This window comes from Oncorhynchus keta, chromosome 21 (assembly GCF_023373465.1).
Source record: "Oncorhynchus keta strain PuntledgeMale-10-30-2019 chromosome 21, Oket_V2, whole genome shotgun sequence".
NCBI lineage: Eukaryota > Metazoa > Chordata > Actinopteri > Salmoniformes > Salmonidae > Oncorhynchus > Oncorhynchus keta.
In genome coordinates, this window is record NC_068441.1 from 55,686,139 (window position 1) to 55,708,707 (window position 22,569).

The following is a 22,569-nucleotide window of genomic DNA, read 5'->3' on the forward strand; positions in this document are numbered from 1 at the left end:
CTGTCTCTATCCAGACTGGATCTATCCTGTCTGTCTCTATCCTGGGTGGATCTATAGCTGTCAGGGTTATTAACCCTGTCTGTCTCTATCCAGACTGGATCTATAGCTGTCAGGGTTATTAACCCCTGTCTGTCTCTATCCTGTCTGTCTCTATCCTGTCTGTCTCTATCCTGTCTGTCTCTATCCTGACTGGATCTATATCTGTCAGGGTTAATAACCCTGTCTGTCTCTATCCAGACTGGATCTATAGCTGTCAGGGTTATTGACCCTGTCTGTCTCTATCCAGACTGGATCTATATCTGTCAGGGTTAATAACCCTGTCTGTCTCTATCCAGACTGGATCTATAGCTGTCAGGGTTATTGACCCTGTCTGTCTCTATCCAGACTGGATCTATAGCTGTCAGGGTTATTAACCCTGTCTGTCTCTATCCAGACTGGATCTATAGCTGTCAGGGTTTATTGACCCTGTCTGTCTCTATCCAGGGTGGATCTATAGCTGTCAGGGTTATTAACCCTGTCTGTCTCTATCCAGACTGGATCTATAGCTGTCAGGTTATTAACCCTGTCTGTCTCTATCCAGGGTGGATCTATAGCTGTCAGGTTATTAACCCTGTCTGTCTCTATCAGACTGGATCTATAGCTGTCAGGGTTATTAACCCTGTCTGTCTCTATCCAGACTGGATCTATAGCTGTCAGGGTTATTAACCTGTCTGTCTCTATCCAGGGTGGATCTATAGCTGTCAGGGTTATTAACCTGTCTGTCTCTATCCAGACTGGATCTATAGCTGTCAGGGTTATTAACCCTGTCTCTCTATCCAGGGTGGATCTATAGCTGTCAGGGTTATTAACCCTGTCTGTCTCTATCCAGACTGGATCTATAGCTGTCAGGGTTATTAACCCTGTCTGTCTCTATCCAGACTGGATCTATAGCTGTCAGGGTTATTAACCCTGTCTGTCTCTATCCAGACTGGATCTATAGCTGTCAGGGTTATTAACCCTGTCTGTCTCTATCCAGACTGGATCTATAGCTGTCAGGGTTATTGACCCTGTCTGTCTCTATCCAGACTGGATCTATAGCTGTCAGGGTTAATAACCCTGTCTGACTCTATCCTGTCTTTCTCTATCCAGGGTGGATCTATATCTGTCAGGGTTATTAACCCTGTCTGTCTCTATCCAGACTGGATCTATAGCTGTCAGGTTATTAAACCTGTCTGTCTCTATCCAGACTGGATCTATAGCTGTCAGGGTTATTAACCCTGTCTGTCTCTATCCAGACTGGATCTATAGCTGTCAGGGTTATTAACCCTGTCTGTCTCTATCCAGACTGGATCTATAGCTGTCAGGGTTATTAACCCTGTCTGTCTCTATCCAGACTGGATCTATAGCTGTCAGGGTTATTAACCCTGTCTGGATCTATAGCTGTCAGGGTTATTAACCCTGTCTGTCTCTATCCAGACTGGATCTATAGCTGTCAGGGTTATTAACCCTGTCTGGATCTATAGCTGTCAGGTTATTAACCCTGTCTGTCTCTATCCAGACTGGATCTATAGCTGTCAGGGTTATTAACCCTGTCTGGATCTATAGCTGTCAGGGTTATTAACCCTGTCTGTCTCTATCCAGACTGGATCTATAGCTGTCAGGGTTATTAACCTGTCTGTCTCTATCCAGACTGGATCTATAGCTGTCAGGGTTATTAACCCTGTCTGTCTCTATCCAGACTGGATCTATAGCTGTCAGGGTTATTGACCCTGTCTGTCTCTATCCAGACTGGATCTATAGCTGTCAGGGTTAATAACCCTGTCTGACTCTATCCTGTCTTTCTCTATCCAGGTGGATCTATATCTGTCAGGTTATTAACCCCTGTCTCTATCCAGACTGGATCTATAGCTGTCAGGGTTATTAACCCTGTCTGTCTCTATCCAGACTGGATCTATAGCTGTCAGGGTTATTAACCCTGTCTGTCTCTATCCAGACTGGATCTATAGCTGTCAGGGTTATTAACCCTGTCTGTCTTCTATCCAGACTGGATCTATAGCTGTCAGGGTTATTAACCTTGTCTGTCTCTATCCAGACTGGATCTATAGCTGTCAGGGTTATTAACCCTGTCTGTCTCTATCCAGACTGGATCTATAGCTGTCAGGGTTATTAACCCTGTCTGTCTCTATCCAGACTGGATCTATAGCTGTCAGGGTTATTGACCCTGTCTGTCTCTATCCAGACTGGATCTATAGCTGTCAGGGTTATTGACCCTGTCTGTCTCTATCCAGACTGGATCTATAGCTGTCAGGGTTATTAACCCTGTCTGTCTCTATCCAGACTGGATCTATAGCTGTCAGGGTTATTAACCCTGTCTGTCTCTATCCAGACTGGATCTATAGCTGTCAGGGTTATTAACCCTGTCTGTCTCTATCCAGACTGGATCTATAGCTGTCAGGGTTATTAACCCTGTCTGTCTCTATCCAGACTGGATCTATAGCTGTCAGGGTTATTAACCCTGTCTGTCTCTATCCAGACTGGATCTATAGCTGTCAGGGTTATTGACCCTGTCTGTCTCTATCCAGACTGGATCTATAGCTGTCAGGGTTAATAACCCTGTCTGACTCTATCCTGTCTTTCTCTATCCAGGGTGGATCTATATCTGTCAGGTTATTAACCCTGTCTGTCTCTATCCAGACAGGATCTATAGCTGTCAGGGTTATTAACCCTGTCTGTCTCTATCCAGACTGGATCTATAGCTGTCAGGTTTAATAACCCCTGTCTGTCTCTATCCAGACTGGATCTATAGCTGTCAGGGTTATTAAACCTGTCTGTCTCTATCCAGACTGGATCTATAGCTGTCAGGGTTATTAACCCTGTCTGTCTCTATCCAGACTGGATCTATAGCTGTCAGGGTTATTAACCCTGTCTGTCTGTATCCAGACTGGATCTATAGCTGTCAGGGTTATTAACCTGTCTGGATCTATAGCTGTCAGGGTTATTAACCCTGTCTGTCTCTATCCAGACTGGATCTATAGCTGTCAGGGTTATTAACCCTGTCTGTCTCTATCCAGACTGGATCTATAGCTGTCAGGGTTATTAACCCTGTCTGTCTCTATCCAGACTGGATCTATAGCTGTCAGGGTTATTAACCCTGTCTGTCTCTATCCAGACTGGATCTATAGCTGTCAGGGTTATTAACCCCTGTCTGTCTCTATCCAGACTGGATCTATAGCTGTCAGGGTTATTAACCCTGTCTGTCTCTATCCAGACTGGATCTATAGCTGTCAGGGTTATTGACCCTGTCTGTCTCTATCCAGACTGGATCTATAGCTGTCAGGGTTAATAACCCTGTCTGACTCTATCCTGTCTTTCTCTATCCAGGGTGGATCTATATCTGTCAGGGTTATTAACCCTGTCTGTCTCTATCCAGACTGGATCTATAGCTGTCAGGGTTATTAACCCTGTCTGTCTCTATCCAGACTGGATCTATAGCTGTCAGGTTTAATAACCCTGTCTGTCTCTATCCAGACTGGATCTATAGCTGTCAGGGTTATTAAACCTGTCTGTCTCTATCCAGACTGGATCTATAGCTGTCAGGGTTATTAACCCTGTCTGTCTCTATCCAGACTGGATCTATAGCTGTCAGGGTTATTAACCCTGTCTGTCTCTATCCAGACTGGATCTATAGCTGTCAGGGTTATTAACCCTGTCTGTCTGTATCCAGACTGGATCTATAGCTGTCAGGGTTATTAACCCTGTCTGGATCTATAGCTGTCAGGGTTATTAACCCTGTCTGGATCTATCCAGACTGGATCTATAGCTGTCAGGGTTATTAACCCTGTCTGGATCTATAGCTGTCAGGGTTATTAACCCTGTCTGTCTCTATCCAGACTGGATCTATAGCTGTCAGGGTTATTAACCCTGTCTGTCTCTATCCAGACTGGATCTATAGCTGTCAGGGTTATTAACCCTGTCTGTCTCTATCCAGACTGGATCTATAGCTGTCAGGGTTATTAACCCTGTCTGTCTCTATCCAGACTGGATCTATAGCTGTCAGGGTTATTAACCCTGTCTGTCTCTATCCAGACTGGATCTATAGCTGTCAGGGTTATTGACCCTGTCTGTCTCTATCCAGACTGGATCTATAGCTGTCAGGGTTAATAACCCTGTCTGACTCTATCCTGTCTTTCTCTATCCAGGGTGGATCTATATCTGTCAGGGTTATTAACCCTGTCTGTCTCTATCCAGACTGGATCTATAGCTGTCAGGGTTATTAACCCTGTCTGTCTCTATCCAGACTGGATCTATAGCTGTCAGGGTTATTAACCCTGTCTGTCTCTATCCAGACTGGATCTATAGCTGTCAGGGTTATTAACCCTGTCTGTCTCTATCCAGACTGGATCTATAGCTGTCAGGGTTATTAACCCTGTCTGTCTCTATCCAGACTGGATCTATAGCTGTCAGGGTTATTAACCCTGTCTGTCTCTATCCAGACTGGATCTATAGCTGTCAGGGTTATTAACCCTGTCTGTCTGTATCCAGACTGGATCTATAGCTGTCAGGGTTATTAACCCTGTCTGGATCTATAGCTGTCAGGGTTATTAACCCTGTCTGGATCTATCCAGACTGGATCTATAGCTGTCAGGGTTATTAACCCTGTCTGGATCTATAGCTGTCAGGGTTATTAACCCTGTCTGTCTCTATCCAGACTGGATCTATAGCTGTCAGGGTTATTAACCCTGTCTGTCTCTATCCAGACTGGATCTATAGCTGTCAGGGTTATTAACCCTGTCTGTCTCTATCCAGACTGGATCTATAGCTGTCAGGGTTATTAACCCTGTCTGTCTCTATCCAGACTGGATCTATAGCTGTCAGGGTTATTAACCCTGTCTGTCTCTATCCAGACTGGATCTATAGCTGTCAGGGTTATTGACCCTGTCTGTCTCTATCCAGACTGGATCTATAGCTGTCAGGGTTAATAACCCTGTCTGACTCTATCCTGTCTTTCTCTATCCAGGGTGGATCTATATCTGTCAGGGTTATTAACCCTGTCTGTCTCTATCCAGACTGGATCTATAGCTGTCAGGGTTATTAACCCTGTCTGTCTCTATCCAGACTGGATCTATAGCTGTCAGGGTTATTAACCCTGTCTGTCTCTATCCAGACTGGATCTATAGCTGTCAGGGTTATTAACCCTGTCTGTCTCTATCCAGACTGGATCTATAGCTGTCAGGGTTATTAACCCTGTCTGTCTCTATCCAGACTGGATCTATAGCTGTCAGGGTTATTAACCCTGTCTGTCTCTATCCAGACTGGATCTATAGCTGTCAGGGTTATTAACCCTGTCTGTCTCTATCCAGACTGGATCTATAGCTGTCAGGGTTATTAACCCTGTCTGTCTCTATCCAGACTGGATCTATAGCTGTCAGGGTTATTAACCCTGTCTGTCTCTATCCAGGGTGGATCTATAGCTGTCAGGGTTATTAACCCTGTCTGTCTCTATCCAGACTGGATCTATAGCTGTCAGGGTTATTAACCCTGTCTGTCTCTATCCAGGGTGGATCTATATCTGTCAGGGTTATTAACCCTGTCTGTCTCTATCCAGACTGGATCTATAGCTGTCAGGGTTATTAACCCTGTCTGTCTCTATCAGACTGGATCTATAGCTGTCAGGTTTAATAACCCTGTCTGTCTCTATCCAGACTGGATCTATAGCTGTCAGGGTTATTAAACCTGTCTGTCTCTATCAGACTGGATCTATAGCTGTCAGGGTTATTAACCCTGTCTGTCTCTATCCAGACTGGATCTATAGCTGTCAGGGTTATTAACCCTGTCTGTCTCTATCCAGACTGGATCTATAGCTGTCAGGGTTATTAACCCTGTCTGTCTCTATCCAGACTGGATCTATAGCTGTCAGGGTTATTAACCTGTCTGGATCTATAGCTGTCAGGGTTATTAACCCTGTCTGTCTCTATCCAGACTGGATCTATAGCTGTCAGGGTTATTAACCCTGTCTGGATCTATAGCTGTCAGGGTTATTAACCCTGTCTGTCTCTATCCAGACTGGATCTATAGCTGTCAGGGTTAATAACCCTGTCTGTCTCTATCCAGACTGGATCTATAGCTGTCAGGGTTATTAACCCTGTCTGTCTCTATCCAGACTGGATCTATAGCTGTCAGGGTTATTAACCCTGTCTGTCTCTATCCAGACTGGATCTATAGCTGTCAGGGTTATTAACCCTGTCTGTCTCTATCCAGACTGGATCTATAGCTGTCAGGGTTATTGACCCTGTCTGTCTCTATAGCTGTCAGGGTTAATAACCCTGTCTGACTCTATCCTGTCTTTCTCTATCCAGGGTGGATCTATATCTGTCAGGGTTATTAACCCTGTCTGTCTCTATCCAGACTGGATCTATAGCTGTCAGGGTTATTAACCCTGTCTGTCTCTATCCAGACTGGATCTATAGCTGTCAGGGTTATTAACCCTGTCTGTCTCTATCCAGACTGGATCTATAGCTGTCAGGGTTATTAACCCTGTCTGTCTCTATCCAGACTGGATCTATAGCTGTCAGGGTTATTAACCCTGTCTGTCTCTATCCAGACTGGATCTATAGCTGTCAGGGTTATTAACCCTGTCTGTCTCTATCCAGACTGGATCTATAGCTGTCAGGGTTATTGACCCTGTCTGTCTCTATCCAGACTGGATCTATAGCTGTCAGGGTTATTGACCCTGTCTGTCTCTATCCAGACTGGATCTATAGCTGTCAGGGTTATTGACCCTGTCTGTCTCTATCCAGACTGGATCTATAGCTGTCAGGGTTATTAACCCTGTCTGTCTCTATCCAGACTGGATCTATAGCTGTCAGGGTTATTAACCCTGTCTGTCTCTATCCAGACTGGATCTATAGCTGTCAGGGTTATTAACCCTGTCTGTCTCTATCCAGACTGGATCTATAGCTGTCAGGGTTATTAACCCTGTCTGTCTCTATCCAGACTGGATCTATAGCTGTCAGGGTTATTAACCCTGTCTGTCTCTATCCAGACTGGATCTATAGCTGTCAGGGTTATTGACCCTGTCTGTCTCTATCCAGACTGGATCTATAGCTGTCAGGGTTAATAACCCTGTCTGACCCTATCCTGTCTTTCTCTATCCAGGGTGGATCTATATCTGTCAGGGTTATTAACCCTGTCTGTCTCTATCCAGACTGGATCTATAGCTGTCAGGGTTATTAACCCTGTCTGTCTCTATCCAGACTGGATCTATAGCTGTCAGGTTTAATAACCCTGTCTGTCTCTATCCAGACTGGATCTATAGCTGTCAGGGTTATTAAACCTGTCTGTCTCTATCCAGACTGGATCTATAGCTGTCAGGGTTATTAACCCTGTCTGTCTCTATCCAGACTGGATCTATAGCTGTCAGGGTTATTAACCCTGTCTGTCTCTATCCAGACTGGATCTATAGCTGTCAGGGTTATTAACCCTGTCTGTCTGTATCCAGACTGGATCTATAGCTGTCAGGGTTATTAACCCTGTCTGGATCTATAGCTGTCAGGGTTATTAACCCTGTCTGTCTCTATCCAGACTGGATCTATAGCTGTCAGGGTTATTAACCCTGTCTGGATCTATAGCTGTCAGGGTTATTAACCCTGTCTGTCTCTATCCAGACTGGATCTATAGCTGTCAGGGTTATTAACCCTGTCTGTCTCTATCCAGACTGGATCTATAGCTGTCAGGGTTATTAACCCTGTCTGTCTCTATCCAGACTGGATCTATAGCTGTCAGGGTTATTAACCCTGTCTGTCTCTATCCAGACTGGATCTATAGCTGTCAGGGTTATTAACCCTGTCTGTCTCTATCCAGACTGGATCTATATCTGTCAGGGTTATTAACCCTGTCTGTCTCTATCCAGACTGGATCTATAGCTGTCAGGGTTATTAAACCTGTCTGTCTCTATCCAGACTGGATCTATAGCTGTCAGGGTTATTAACCCTGTCTGTCTCTATCCAGACTGGATCTATAGCTGTCAGGGTTATTAACCCTGTCTGTCTCTATCCAGACTGGATCTATAGCTGTCAGGGTTATTAACCCTGTCTGTCTCTATCCAGACTGGATCTATAGCTGTCAGGGTTATTAACCCTGTCTGGATCTATAGCTGTCAGGGTTATTAACCCTGTCTGTCTCTATCCAGACTGGATCTATAGCTGTCAGGGTTATTAACCCTGTCTGGATCTATAGCTGTCAGGGTTATTAACCCTGTCTGTCTCTATCCAGACTGGATCTATAGCTGTCAGGGTTATTAACCCTGTCTGTCTCTATCCAGACTGGATCTATAGCTGTCAGGGTTATTAACCCTGTCTGTCTCTATCCAGACTGGATCTATAGCTGTCAGGGTTATTAACCCTGTCTGTCTCTATCCAGACTGGATCTATAGCTGTCAGGGTTATTAACCCTGTCTGTCTCTATCCAGACTGGATCTATAGCTGTCAGGGTTATTGACCCTGTCTGTCTCTATCCAGACTGGATCTATAGCTGTCAGGGTTAATAACCCTGTCTGACTCTATCCTGTCTTTCTCTATCCAGGGTGGATCTATATCTGTCAGGGTTATTAACCCTGTCTGTCTCTATCCAGACTGGATCTATAGCTGTCAGGGTTATTAACCCTGTCTGTCTCTATCCAGACTGGATCTATAGCTGTCAGGGTTATTAACCCTGTCTGTCTCTATCCAGACTGGATCTATAGCTGTCAGGGTTATTAACCCTGTCTGTCTCTATCCAGACTGGATCTATAGCTGTCAGGGTTATTAACCTTGTCTGTCTCTATCCAGACTGGATCTATAGCTGTCAGGGTTATTAACCCTGTCTGTCTCTATCCAGACTGGATCTATAGCTGTCAGGGTTATTAACCCTGTCTGTCTCTATCCAGACTGGATCTATAGCTGTCAGGGTTATTGACCCTGTCTGTCTCTATCCAGACTGGATCTATAGCTGTCAGGGTTATTGACCCTGTCTGTCTCTATCCAGACTGGATCTATAGCTGTCAGGGTTATTAACCCTGTCTGTCTCTATCCAGACTGGATCTATAGCTGTCAGGGTTATTAACCCTGTCTGTCTCTATCCAGACTGGATCTATAGCTGTCAGGGTTATTAACCCTGTCTGTCTCTATCCAGACTGGATCTATAGCTGTCAGGGTTATTAACCCTGTCTGTCTCTATCCAGACTGGATCTATAGCTGTCAGGGTTATTGACCCTGTCTGTCTCTATCCAGACTGGATCTATAGCTGTCAGGGTTATTAACCCTGTCTGACTCTATCCTGTCTTTCTCTATCCAGGGTGGATCTATATCTGTCAGGGTTATTAACCCTGTCTGTCTCTATCCAGACAGGATCTATAGCTGTCAGGGTTATTAACCCTGTCTGTCTCTATCCAGACTGGATCTATAGCTGTCAGGTTTAATAACCTGTCTGTCTCTATCCAGACTGGATCTATAGCTGTCAGGGTTATTAAACCTGTCTGTCTCTATCCAGACTGGATCTATAGCTGTCAGGGTTATTAACCCTGTCTGTCTCTATCCAGACTGGATCTATAGCTGTCAGGGTTATTAACCCTGTCTGTCTCTATCCAGACTGGATCTATAGCTGTCAGGGTTATTAACCCTGTCTGTCTGTATCCAGACTGGATCTATAGCTGTCAGGGTTATTAACCCTGTCTGGATCTATAGCTGTCAGGGTTATTAACCCTGTCTGTCTCTATCCAGACTGGATCTATAGCTGTCAGGGTTATTAACCCTGTCTGTCTCTATCCAGACTGGATCTATAGCTGTCAGGGTTATTAACCCTGTCTGTCTCTATCCAGACTGGATCTATAGCTGTCAGGGTTATTAACCCTGTCTGTCTCTATCCAGACTGGATCTATAGCTGTCAGGGTTATTAACCCTGTCTGTCTCTATCCAGACTGGATCTATAGCTGTCAGGGTTATTAACCCTGTCTGTCTCTATCCAGACTGGATCTATAGCTGTCAGGGTTATTGACCCTGTCTGTCTCTATCCAGACTGGATCTATAGCTGTCAGGGTTAATAACCCTGTCTGACTCTATCCTGTCTTTCTCTATCCAGGGTGGATCTATATCTGTCAGGGTTATTAACCCTGTCTGTCTCTATCCAGACTGGATCTATAGCTGTCAGGGTTATTAACCCTGTCTGTCTCTATCCAGACTGGATCTATAGCTGTCAGGTTTAATAACCCTGTCTGTCTCTATCCAGACTGGATCTATAGCTGTCAGGGTTATTAAACCTGTCTGTCTCTATCCAGACTGGATCTATAGCTGTCAGGGTTATTAACCCTGTCTGTCTCTATCCAGACTGGATCTATAGCTGTCAGGGTTATTAACCCTGTCTGTCTCTATCCAGACTGGATCTATAGCTGTCAGGGTTATTAACCCTGTCTGTCTGTATCCAGACTGGATCTATAGCTGTCAGGGTTATTAACCCTGTCTGGATCTATAGCTGTCAGGGTTATTAACCCTGTCTGGATCTATCCAGACTGGATCTATAGCTGTCAGGGTTATTAACCCTGTCTGGATCTATAGCTGTCAGGGTTATTAACCCTGTCTGTCTCTATCCAGACTGGATCTATAGCTGTCAGGGTTATTAACCCTGTCTGTCTCTATCCAGACTGGATCTATAGCTGTCAGGGTTATTAACCCTGTCTGTCTCTATCCAGACTGGATCTATAGCTGTCAGGGTTATTAACCCTGTCTGTCTCTATCCAGACTGGATCTATAGCTGTCAGGGTTATTAACCCTGTCTGTCTCTATCCAGACTGGATCTATAGCTGTCAGGGTTATTGACCCTGTCTGTCTCTATCCAGACTGGATCTATAGCTGTCAGGGTTAATAACCCTGTCTGACTCTATCCTGTCTTTCTCTATCCAGGGTGGATCTATATCTGTCAGGGTTATTAACCCTGTCTGTCTCTATCCAGACTGGATCTATAGCTGTCAGGGTTATTAACCCTGTCTGTCTCTATCCAGACTGGATCTATAGCTGTCAGGGTTATTAACCCTGTCTGTCTCTATCCAGACTGGATCTATAGCTGTCAGGGTTATTAACCCTGTCTGTCTCTATCCAGACTGGATCTATAGCTGTCAGGGTTATTAACCCTGTCTGTCTCTATCCAGACTGGATCTATAGCTGTCAGGGTTATTAACCCTGTCTGTCTCTATCCAGACTGGATCTATAGCTGTCAGGGTTATTAACCCTGTCTGTCTGTATCCAGACTGGATCTATAGCTGTCAGGGTTATTAACCCTGTCTGGATCTATAGCTGTCAGGGTTATTAACCCTGTCTGGATCTATCCAGACTGGATCTATAGCTGTCAGGGTTATTAACCCTGTCTGGATCTATAGCTGTCAGGGTTATTAACCCTGTCTGTCTCTATCCAGACTGGATCTATAGCTGTCAGGGTTATTAACCCTGTCTGTCTCTATCAGACTGGATCTATAGCTGTCAGGGTTATTAACCCTGTCTGTCTCTATCCAGACTGGATCTATAGCTGTCAGGGTTATTAACCCTGTCTGTCTCTATCAGACTGGATCTATAGCTGTCAGGGTTATTAACCCTGTCTGTCTCTATCCAGACTGGATCTATAGCTGTCAGGGTTATTGACCCTGTCTGTCTCTATCCAGACTGGATCTATAGCTGTCAGGGTTAATAACCTGTCTGACTCTATCCTGTCTTTCTCTATCCAGGGTGGATCTATATCTGTCAGGGTTATTAACCCTGTCTGTCTCTATCCAGACTGGATCTATAGCTGTCAGGGTTATTAACCCTGTCTGTCTCTATCCAGACTGGATCTATAGCTGTCAGGGTTATTAACCCTGTCTGTCTCTATCCAGACTGGATCTATAGCTGTCAGGGTTATTAACCCTGTCTGTCTCTATCCAGACTGGATCTATAGCTGTCAGGGTTATTAACCCTGTCTGTCTCTATCCAGACTGGATCTATAGCTGTCAGGGTTATTAACCCTGTCTGTCTCTATCCAGACTGGATCTATAGCTGTCAGGGTTATTAACCCTGTCTGTCTCTATCCAGGGTGGATCTATAGCTGTCAGGGTTATTAACCCTGTCTGTCTCTATCCAGGGTGGATCTATAGCTGTCAGGTTATTAACCCTGTCTGTCTCTATCCAGGGGTGGATCTATAGCTGTCAGGGTTATTAACCCTGTCTGTCTCTATCCAGACTGGATCTATAGCTGTCAGGGTTATTAACCCTGTCTGTCTCTATCCAGGGTGGATCTATATCTGTCAGGGTTATTAACCCTGTCTGTCTCTATCCAGACTGGATCTATAGCTGTCAGGGTTATTAACCCTGTCTGTCTCTATCCAGACTGGATCTATAGCTGTCAGGTTTAATAACCCTGTCTGTCTCTATCCAGACTGGATCTATAGCTGTCAGGGTTATTAAACCTGTCTGTCTCTATCCAGACTGGATCTATAGCTGTCAGGGTTATTAACCCTGTCTGTCTCTATCCAGACTGGATCTATAGCTGTCAGGGTTATTAACCCTGTCTGTCTCTATCCAGACTGGATCTATAGCTGTCAGGGTTATTAACCCTGTCTGTCTCTATCCAGACTGGATCTATAGCTGTCAGGGTTATTAACCCTGTCTGGATCTATAGCTGTCAGGGTTATTAACCCTGTCTGTCTCTATCCAGACTGGATCTATAGCTGTCAGGGTTATTAACCCTGTCTGGATTTATAGCTGTCAGGGTTATTAACCCTGTCTGTCTCTATCCAGACTGGATCTATAGCTGTCAGGGTTATTAACCCTGTCTGTCTCTATCCAGACTGGATCTATAGCTGTCAGGGTTATTAACCCTGTCTGTCTCTATCCAGACTGGATCTATAGCTGTCAGGGTTATTAACCCTGTCTGTCTCTATCCAGACTGGATCTATAGCTGTCAGGGTTATTAACCCTGTCTGTCTCTATCCAGACTGGATCTATAGCTGTCAGGGTTATTGACCCTGTCTGTCTCTATAGCTGTCAGGGTTAATAACCCTGTCTGACTCTATCCTGTCTTTCTCTATCCAGGGTGGATCTATATCTGTCAGGGTTATTAACCCTGTCTGTCTCTATCCAGACTGGATCTATAGCTGTCAGGGTTATTAACCCTGTCTGTCTCTATCCAGACTGGATCTATAGCTGTCAGGGTTATTAACCCTGTCTGTCTCTATCCAGACTGGATCTATAGCTGTCAGGGTTATTAACCCTGTCTGTCTCTATCCAGACTGGATCTATAGCTGTCAGGGTTATTAACCCTGTCTGTCTCTATCCAGACTGGATCTATAGCTGTCAGGTTATTAACCCTGTCTGTCTCTATCCAGACTGGATCTATAGCTGTCAGGGTTATTGACCCTGTCTGTCTCTATCCAGACTGGATCTATAGCTGTCAGGGTTATTGACCTGTCTGTCTCTATCCAGACTGGATCTATAGCTGTCAGGGTTATTGACCCTGTCTGTCTCTATCCAGACTGGATCTATAGCTGTCAGGGTTATTAACCCTGTCTGTCTCTATCCAGACTGGATCTATAGCTGTCAGGGTTATTAACCCTGTCTGTCTCTATCCAGACTGGATCTATAGCTGTCAGGGTTATTAACCCTGTCTGTCTCTATCCAGACTGGATCTATAGCTGTCAGGGTTATTAACCCTGTCTGTCTCTATCCAGACTGGATCTATAGCTGTCAGGGTTATTAACCCTGTCTGTCTCTATCCAGACTGGATCTATAGCTGTCAGGGTTATTGACCCTGTCTGTCTCTATCCAGACTGGATCTATAGCTGTCAGGGTTAATAACCCTGTCTGACCCTATCCTGTCTTTCTCTATCCAGGGTGGATCTATATCTGTCAGGGTTATTAACCCTGTCTGTCTCTATCCAGACTGGATCTATAGCTGTCAGGGTTATTAACCCTGTCTGTCTCTATCCAGACTGGATCTATAGCTGTCAGGTTTAATAACCCTGTCTGTCTCTATCCAGACTGGATCTATAGCTGTCAGGGTTATTAAACCTGTCTGTCTCTATCCAGACTGGATCTATAGCTGTCAGGGTTATTAACCCTGTCTGTCTCTATCCAGACTGGATCTATAGCTGTCAGGGTTATTAACCCTGTCTGTCTCTATCCAGACTGGATCTATAGCTGTCAGGGTTATTAACCCTGTCTGTCTGTATCCAGACTGGATCTATAGCTGTCAGGGTTATTAACCCTGTCTGGATCTATAGCTGTCAGGGTTATTAACCCTGTCTGTCTCTATCCAGACTGGATCTATAGCTGTCAGGGTTATTAACCCTGTCTGGATCTATAGCTGTCAGGGTTATTAACCCTGTCTGTCTCTATCCAGACTGGATCTATAGCTGTCAGGGTTATTAACCCTGTCTGTCTCTATCCAGACTGGATCTATAGCTGTCAGGGTTATTAACCCTGTCTGTCTCTATCCAGACTGGATCTATAGCTGTCAGGGTTATTAACCCTGTCTGTCTCTATCCAGACTGGATCTATAGCTGTCAGGGTTATTAACCCTGTCTGTCTCTATCCAGACTGGATCTATAGCTGTCAGGGTTATTGACCCTGTCTGTCTCTATCCAGACTGGATCTATAGCTGTCAGGGTTATTGACCCTGTCTGTCTCTATCCAGACTGGATCTATAGCTGTCAGGGTTATTAACCCTGTCTGTCTCTATCCAGACTGGATCTATAGCTGTCAGGGTTATTAACCCTGTCTGTCTCTATCCAGACTGGATCTATAGCTGTCAGGGTTATTGACCCTGTCTGTCTCTATCCAGACTGGATCTATAGCTGTCAGGGTTATTGACCCTGTCTGTCTCTATCCAGACTGGATCTATAGCTGTCAGGGTTATTGACCCTGTCTGTCTCTATCCAGACTGGATCTATAGCTGTCAGGGTTATTGACCCTGTCTGTCTCTATCCAGACTGGATCTATAGCTGTCAGGGTTATTGACCCTGTCTGTCTCTATCCAGACTGGATCTATAGCTGTCAGGGTTATTAACCCTGTCTGTCTCTATCCAGACTGGATCTATAGCTGTCAGGGTTATTAACCCTGTCTGTCTCTATCCAGACTGGATCTATAGCTGTCAGGGTTATTAACCCTGTCTGTCTCTATCCAGACTGGATCTATAGCTGTCAGGGTTATTAACCCTGTCTGTCTCTATCCAGACTGGATCTATAGCTGTCAGGGTTATTGACCCTGTCTGTCTCTATCCAGACTGGATCTATAGCTGTCAGGGTTAATAACCCTGTCTGACTCTATCCTGTCTCTCTCTATCCAGGGTGGATCTATATCTGTCAGGGTTATTAACCCTGTCTGTCTCTATCCAGACTGGATCTATAGCTGTCAGGGTTATTAACCCTGTCTGTCTCTATCCAGACTGGATCTATAGCTGTCAGGGTTATTAACCCTGTCTGTCTCTATCCAGACTGGATCTATAGCTGTCAGGGTTATTAACCCTGTCTGTCTCTATCCAGACTGGATCTATAGCTGTCAGGGTTATTAACCCTGTCTGTCTCTATCCAGACTGGATCTATATCTGTCAGGTTTAATAACCCTGTCTCTCTATCCTGTCTGTCTCTATCCAGGGTGGATCTATAGCTGTCAGGTTTAATAACCCTGTCTGTCTCTATCCAGACTGGATCTATAGCTGTCAGGTTTAATAACCCTGTCTCTCTATCCTGTCTGTCTCTATCCAGGGTGGATCTATAGCTGTCAGGTTTAATAACCCTGTCTATCTCTCCTGTCTGTCTCTATCCAGGGTGGATCTATAGCTGTCAGGGTTATTAACCCTGTCTGTCTCTATCCAGACTGGATCTATGTCTGTCAGGTTTAATAACCCTGTCTCTCTCTCCTGTCTGTCTCTATCCAGACTGGATCTATATCTGTCAGGTTTAATAACCCTGTCTCTCTATCCTGTCTGTCTCTATCCAGGGTGGAGAGTGCATCTACAGCTGTAAGGATGATGCCGACGTGTTGCAGGACCTGGATGAATTGGCTCAGCATCTACGACCATACTTCCTCCCTAGTGGCAGCCTTATGAACGGACACCAGTCCAGTAAGGTTGGTATCCACATTATATCCTAAATGACACCCTGTATAGTGCACTACTATTGACCAAAGCCCTGAGGGGCTCTCGAACTCAACTCTGGACCTCAAAGCCTGTTCACTCTGAATGCATTGAGTCACGCCAGGGTAAACCTACACGAAACACTTAAGTGTTTCTAAAATCGCCTATTGGGGAGGGGGGACGGGGGACGATCGGAACCATTTCCCTGTTTTGACAGCTAGGTTTTATGGGTATTATGACACATCTGCTGTGGGGGTCAAACTCTGGACCTCAAAGCCTGATCCACTGCGTATTCATTGTTCCCCTCTAAAATCGGGGACTGAAATCAGGGACTGATTTTTTAGACCTGGGGACACCAGGTGGGTCCAATTTTTAATGATCAGGTAGAACAGAACCCCAGCAGTCTCCGTCCCTCGTAGGGTCAGATGTTGAATACCCCTGACATAGGGAATAGGGTCCAATTCTTAATGATCAGGTAGAACAGAAACCCATCAGTCTCCGTCCCTCGTAGGGTCAGAGTTGAATACCCCTGACATAGGGAATAGGGTCCAATTCTTAATGATCAGGTAGAACAGAAACCCAGCAGTCTCCGTCCTCGTAGGGTCAGAGTTGAATACCCCCTGACATAGGGAATAGGGTCAAATTCTTAATGATCAGGTAGAACAGAAACCCAGCAGTCTCCGTCCCTCGTAGGGTCAGAGTTGAATACCCCCCTGACATAGGGAATAGGGTCCAATTCTTAATGATCAGGTAGAACAGAAACCCATCAGTCTCCGTCCTCGTAGGGTCAGAGTTGAATACCCCTGACATAGGGAATAGGGTCCAATTCTTAATGATCAGGTAGAACAGAAACCCAGCAGTCTCTGTCCCTCGTAGGGTCATAGTTGAATACCCCTGACATAGGGAATAGGGTCCAATTCTTAATGATCAGGTAGAACAGAAACCCAGCAGTCTCCGTCCCTCGTAGGGTCAGAGTTGAATACCCCCTGACATAGGGAATAGGGTGCAATTTGGGTAGGGCTGTCCCCGACATAAAATAAAATCTTGGTCGACCGAGAGTAGTCTTTTCTTCGTTGGTCGAAATGTCTAAACGTGTATTCCATATATGGATACATCCTGTGTGTTTAAAAAAAATAATTCACTTTCTGTAACGAGCTTGTCTGATGCTTTAAGCACGTTGTTTGGTTGAAGTAATTAAGACGAGCGCACACACACAAGACTCGAGGGAGCCAGAGATCAAGTTGGCCTGTTTTTTTGACCCCCCTCTCCTGCAGTTGGCCTTCCCAGATTCTGCCGTTAAGGGGAGGGAGCTGGATAAGGGGAGGGAGCTGGATAAGGGGAGGGAGCTGGATAAAGGGAGGGAGGAGGGGGAGCTGGCTAAAGGGAGGGAGGAGGGGGAGCTGGCTAAAGGGAGGGAGGAGGGGGAGCTGGCTAAAGGGAGGGGGCTGGATAGAGGGAGGGAGGAGCTGGATAAAGGGAGGGAGGGAGGGAGCTGGATAAAGGGAGGGAGGGAGGGAGCTGGATAAAGGGAGGGAGGGAGGGAGCTGGATAAAGGGAGGGAGGGAGGGAGCTGGATAAAGGGAGGGAGGGAGGGAGCTGGATAAAGGGAGGGAGGGAGGGAGCTGGATAAAGGGAGGGAGGGAGCTGGATAAAGGGAGGGAGGGAGGGAGCTGGATAAAGGAGGGAGGGGGGGCTGGATAAAGGGATGGAGGGAGGGAGGGAGCTGGATAAAGGAAGGGAGGGAGGGAGCTGGATAAAGGGAGGGAGGGGGCTGGATAAAGGGAGGGAGGGAGGGAGGGAGCTGGATAAAGGAAGGGAGGGAGGGAGCTGGATGAAGGAGGGAGGATCTGGATAAAGGGAGGGAGGAGGGAGCTGGATAAAGGGAGCTGGATAAAGGGAGGGAGGGGGAGGGAGCTGGATAAAGGGAGGGAGGGGGAGGGAGCTGGATAAAGGGAGGGAGGGGGAGGGAGCTGGATAAAGGGAGGGAGGGAGCTGGATAAAGGGAGGGAGGGAGCTGGACAAAGGGAGGGAGGGAGCTGGATAAAGGGAGGGAGCTGGATAGAGGGAGGGAGGGAGCTGGATAGAGGGAGGGAGGGGGAGGGAGCTGGATAGAGGGAGGGAGGGGGAGGGAGCTGGATAAAGGGAGGGAGGGAGGGAGGGAGCTGGATAAAGGGGAGGGGGAGGGAGGGGGCTGGATAAAGGGAGGGAGGGAGGGAGCTGGATAAAGGAAGGGAGGGAGGGAGCTGGATAAAGGGAGGGAGGATCTGGATAAAGGAGGGAGGGAGGGAGCTGGATGGAGGGAGAGAGCTGGATAAAGGGAGGGAGCTGGATAAAGGGAGGGAGCTGGATAAAGGGAGGGAGGGAGGGAGCTGGATAAAGGGAGGGAGCTGGATAAAGGGAGGGAGGGAGCTGGATAAAGGGAGGGAGGGGGAGGGAGCTGGATAAAGGGAGGGAGGGGGGAGGGAGCTGGATAAAGGGAGGGAGGGGGAGGGAGCTGGATAAAGGGGAGGGAGGGGGAGCTGGACAAAGGGAGGGAGGGAGCTGGACAAAGGGAGGGAGGGAGGGAGGGAGCTGGATAAAGGGAGGGAGGGAGGGAGCTGGAGGGAGGGAGGGAGCTGGATAAAGGGAGGGAGGGGAGGGGAGCTGGATAAAGGGAGGGAGGGGGAGGGAGCTGGATAAAGGGAGGAGGGGGAGCTGGATAAAGGGAGGGAGGGAGCTGGATAAAGGGAGGGAGGGAGGGAGCTGGATAAAGGGCGGGAGGGAGCTGGATAAAGGGCGGGAGGAGGGAGCTGGACAAAGGGCGGGAGGGAGGGAGCTGGATAAAGGGAGGGAGGGGGGCTGGATAAAGGGATGGAGGGAGGGAGGGAGCTGGATAAAGGAAGGGAGGGAGGGAGCTGGATAAAGGGAGGGAGGGGGGGCTGGATAAAGGGAGGGAGGGAGGTGGATAAAGGAAGGGAGGGAGGGAGCTGGATGAAGGGAGGGAGGATCTGGATAAAGGGAGGGAGGGAGGGAGCTGGATGGAGGGAGGGAGGGAGCTGGATGGAGGGGAGGGAGCGAGCTGGATAAAGGGAGGGTGCTGGATAAAGGGAGCTGGATAAAGGGAGGGAGGGGGAGGGAGCTGGATAAAGGGAGGGAGGGGGAGGGAGCTGGATAAAGGGAGGGAGGGGGAGGGAGCTGGATAAAGGGAGGGAGGGGGGAGCTGGATAAAGGGAGGGAGGGAGCTGGATAAAGGGAGGGAGGGAGCTGGATAAAGGGAGGGAGGGGAGGGAGATGAATAAACGGAGGGAGGGAGCTGGACAAAGGGAGGAGGGAGCTGGACAAAGGGAGGGAGGGAGCTGGACAAAGGGAGGGAGGGAGGGGAGCTGGACAAAGGGAGGGAGGGGGGGAGCTGGATAAAGGGAGGGAGGGGGAGGGAGCTGGATAAAGGGAGGGAGGGGGGAGCTGGATAAAGGGAGGGAGGGAGCTGGACAAAGGGAGGGAGGGAGCTGGACAAAGGGAGGGAGGGAGCTGGACAAAGGGAGGGAGGGAGGGAGCTGGACAAAGGGAGGGAGGGAGGGAGCTGGATAGAGGGAGGGAGGGAGCTGGATAAAGGGGAGGGAGGGGGAGGGAGCTGGATAAAGGGAGGGGGGAGGGAGCTGGATAAAGGGAGGGAGGGAGCTGGATAAAGGGAGAGAGGGAGGAGCTGGATAAAGGGAGAGAGGGAGGGAGCTGGATAAAGGGAGGGAGCTGTCATTCTCAACGGATTCTAAAGACCCTTTGTTTCCTTGCTGTTTTGAGGTGAAGTTAAGCCAATCAGAAATACGATCAGACATAACTACATTTGCATTGCAGGCCAGGTAGCCTATAGACTTCTCAATGCGTAATCAGGTGTGTGTCCTTACTCAACATTGACAATGAATAAATTGAATTAAATGAACCAGAACTAGCGTAGGTTGTGAGCTCTGCAAACAACGCGCCCACTCCGACAAGGACAACGGTAAACGCCTGTAATAATATTGAACTGAATTAACAGACATGACCGTAACCAAACGTTGTAGATTAGAAATGAAGGGAATTAGCGGTAAATGTAGGATACTACTGGTGATTGATGTGTAATGGGAATTGGTAGACACTATCAATTTAAAGGGAAGTGCATTTTTAGCACACCATCGTTGGACCGGGCGTCCCTGCTGGCCCATTCAATGGATTAGTCCACTGAGACCGGGCATCCCTGCGGCCCATTCAATGGATTAGTCCACTGAGACCGGGGCATCCCTGCGGGCCCATTCAATGGATTAGTCCACTGAGACCGGGGCATCCCTGCGGGCCCATTCAATGGATTAGTCCACTGAGACCGGGGCATCCCTGCGGGCCCATACAATGACCACTGAGACCGGGGCATCCCTGTGGGCCCATTCAATGGATTAGTCCACTGAGACCGGGGCATCCCTGTGGGCCCATACAATGACCACTGAGACCGGGGCATCCCTGCGGGCCCATACAATGGATTAGTCCACTGAGACTGGGGCATCCCTGCGGGCCCATACAATGGATTAGTCCACTGAGACCGGGGCATCACTGCGGGCCCATTCAATGACCACTGAGACCGGGCATCCCTGCGGGCCCATTCAATGGATTAGTCCACTGAGACCGGGGCATCCCTGCGGGCCCATACAATGACCACTGAGACCGGGCATCCCTGTGGGCCCATTCAATGGATTAGTCCACTGAGACCGGGGCATCCCTGTGGGCCCATACAATGACCACTGAGACCGGGGCATCCCTGTGGGCCCATTCAATGGATTAGTCCACTGAGACCGGGGCATCCCTGCGGGCCCATACAATGACCACTGAGACCGGGGCATCCCTGTGGGCCCATACAATGACCACTGAGACCGGGGCATCCCTGTGGGCCCATACAATGACCACTCAGACCGGGGCATCCCTGCGGGCCCATACAATGGATTAGTCCACTGAGACTGGGGCATCCCTGCGGGCCCATACAATGGATTAGTCCACTGAGACCGGGGCATCACTGCGGGCCCATTCAATGACCACTGAGACCGGGCATCCCTGCGGGCCCATTCAATGGATTAGTCCACTGACACCGGGGCATCCCTGTGGGCCCATACAATGGATTAGTCCACTGAGACCGGGGCATCACTGCGGGCCCATTCAATGACCACTGAGACCGGGGCATCCCTGCGGGCCCATTCAATGGATTAGTCCACTGACACCGGGGCATCCCTGCGGGCCCATTCAATGGATTAGTCCACTGAGACCGGGGCATCCCTGCGGGCCCATTCAATGGATTAGTCCACTGAGACCGGGGCATCCCTGTGGGCCCATACAATGACCACTGAGACCGGGGCATCCCTGCGGGCCCATTCAATGGATTCGTCCACTGAGACCGGGGCATCCCTGTGGGCCCATTCAATGGATTAGTCCACTGAGACCGGGGCATCCCTGTGGGCCCATTCAATGGATTAGTCCACTGAGACCGGGGCATCCCTGTGGGCCCATTCAATGGATTAGTCCACTGAGACCGGGGCATCCCTGTGGGCCCATTCAATGGATTAGTCCACTGAGACCGGGGCATCCCTGTGGGCCCATTCAATGGATTAGTCCACTGAGACCGGGGCATCCCTGCGGGCCCATTCAATGGATTAGTCCACTGAGACCGGGGCATCCCTGTGGGCCCATACAATGACCACTGAGACCGGGGCATCCCTGCGGGCCCATTCAATGGATTAGTCCACTGAGACCGGGGCATCCCTGCGGGCCCATTCAATGGATTAGTCCACTGAGACCGGGGCATCCCTGTGGGCCCATACAATGACCACTGAGACCGGGGCATCCCTGCGGGCCCATACAATGGATTAGTCCACTGAGACCGGGGCATCCCTGCGGGCCCATTCAATGGATTCGTCCACTGAGACCGGGGCATCCCTGCGGGCCCATTCAATGGATTCGTCCACTGAGACCGGGGCATCCCTGTGGGCCCATTCAATGGATTAGTCCACTGAGACCGGGGCATCCCTGTGGGCCCATTCAATGGATTAGTCCACTGAGACCGGGGCATCCCTGTGGGCCCATTCAATGGATTAGTCCACTGAGACCGGGGCATCCCTGTGGGCCCATTCAATGGATTAGTCCACTGAGACCGGGGCATCCCTGTGGGCCCATTCAATGGATTAGTCCACTGAGACCGGGGCATCCCTGTGGGCCCATTCAATGGATTAGTCCACTGAGACCGGGGCATTCCTGTGGGCCCATTCAATGGATTAGTCCACTGAGACCGGGGCATCCCTGCGGGCCCATTCAATGGATTAGTCCACTGAGACCGGGGCATCCCTGTGGGCCCATACAATGACCACTGAGACCGGGGCATTCCTGTGGGCCCATACAATGACCACTGAGACCGGGCATCCCTGTGGGCCCATACAATGACCACTGAGACCGGGGCATTCCTGTGGGCCCAT

The 22,569-nt window shown here is 48.3% G+C and overlaps 1 protein-coding gene across 1 annotated transcript in view; it reads left to right on the forward strand.

Moving 5' to 3' along the window:
* Positions 1-22,569, forward strand: part of LOC118381784 (inositol-pentakisphosphate 2-kinase-like) — a 42,704-nt gene that overhangs the window by 7,099 nt on the left and 13,036 nt on the right. The window contains exon 7 of the mRNA XM_052474585.1: positions 15,973-16,101. Within this exon, the coding sequence (XP_052330545.1) occupies positions 15,973-16,101 (129 nt within the window). The remainder of the gene's footprint in view (positions 1-15,972; positions 16,102-22,569) is intronic.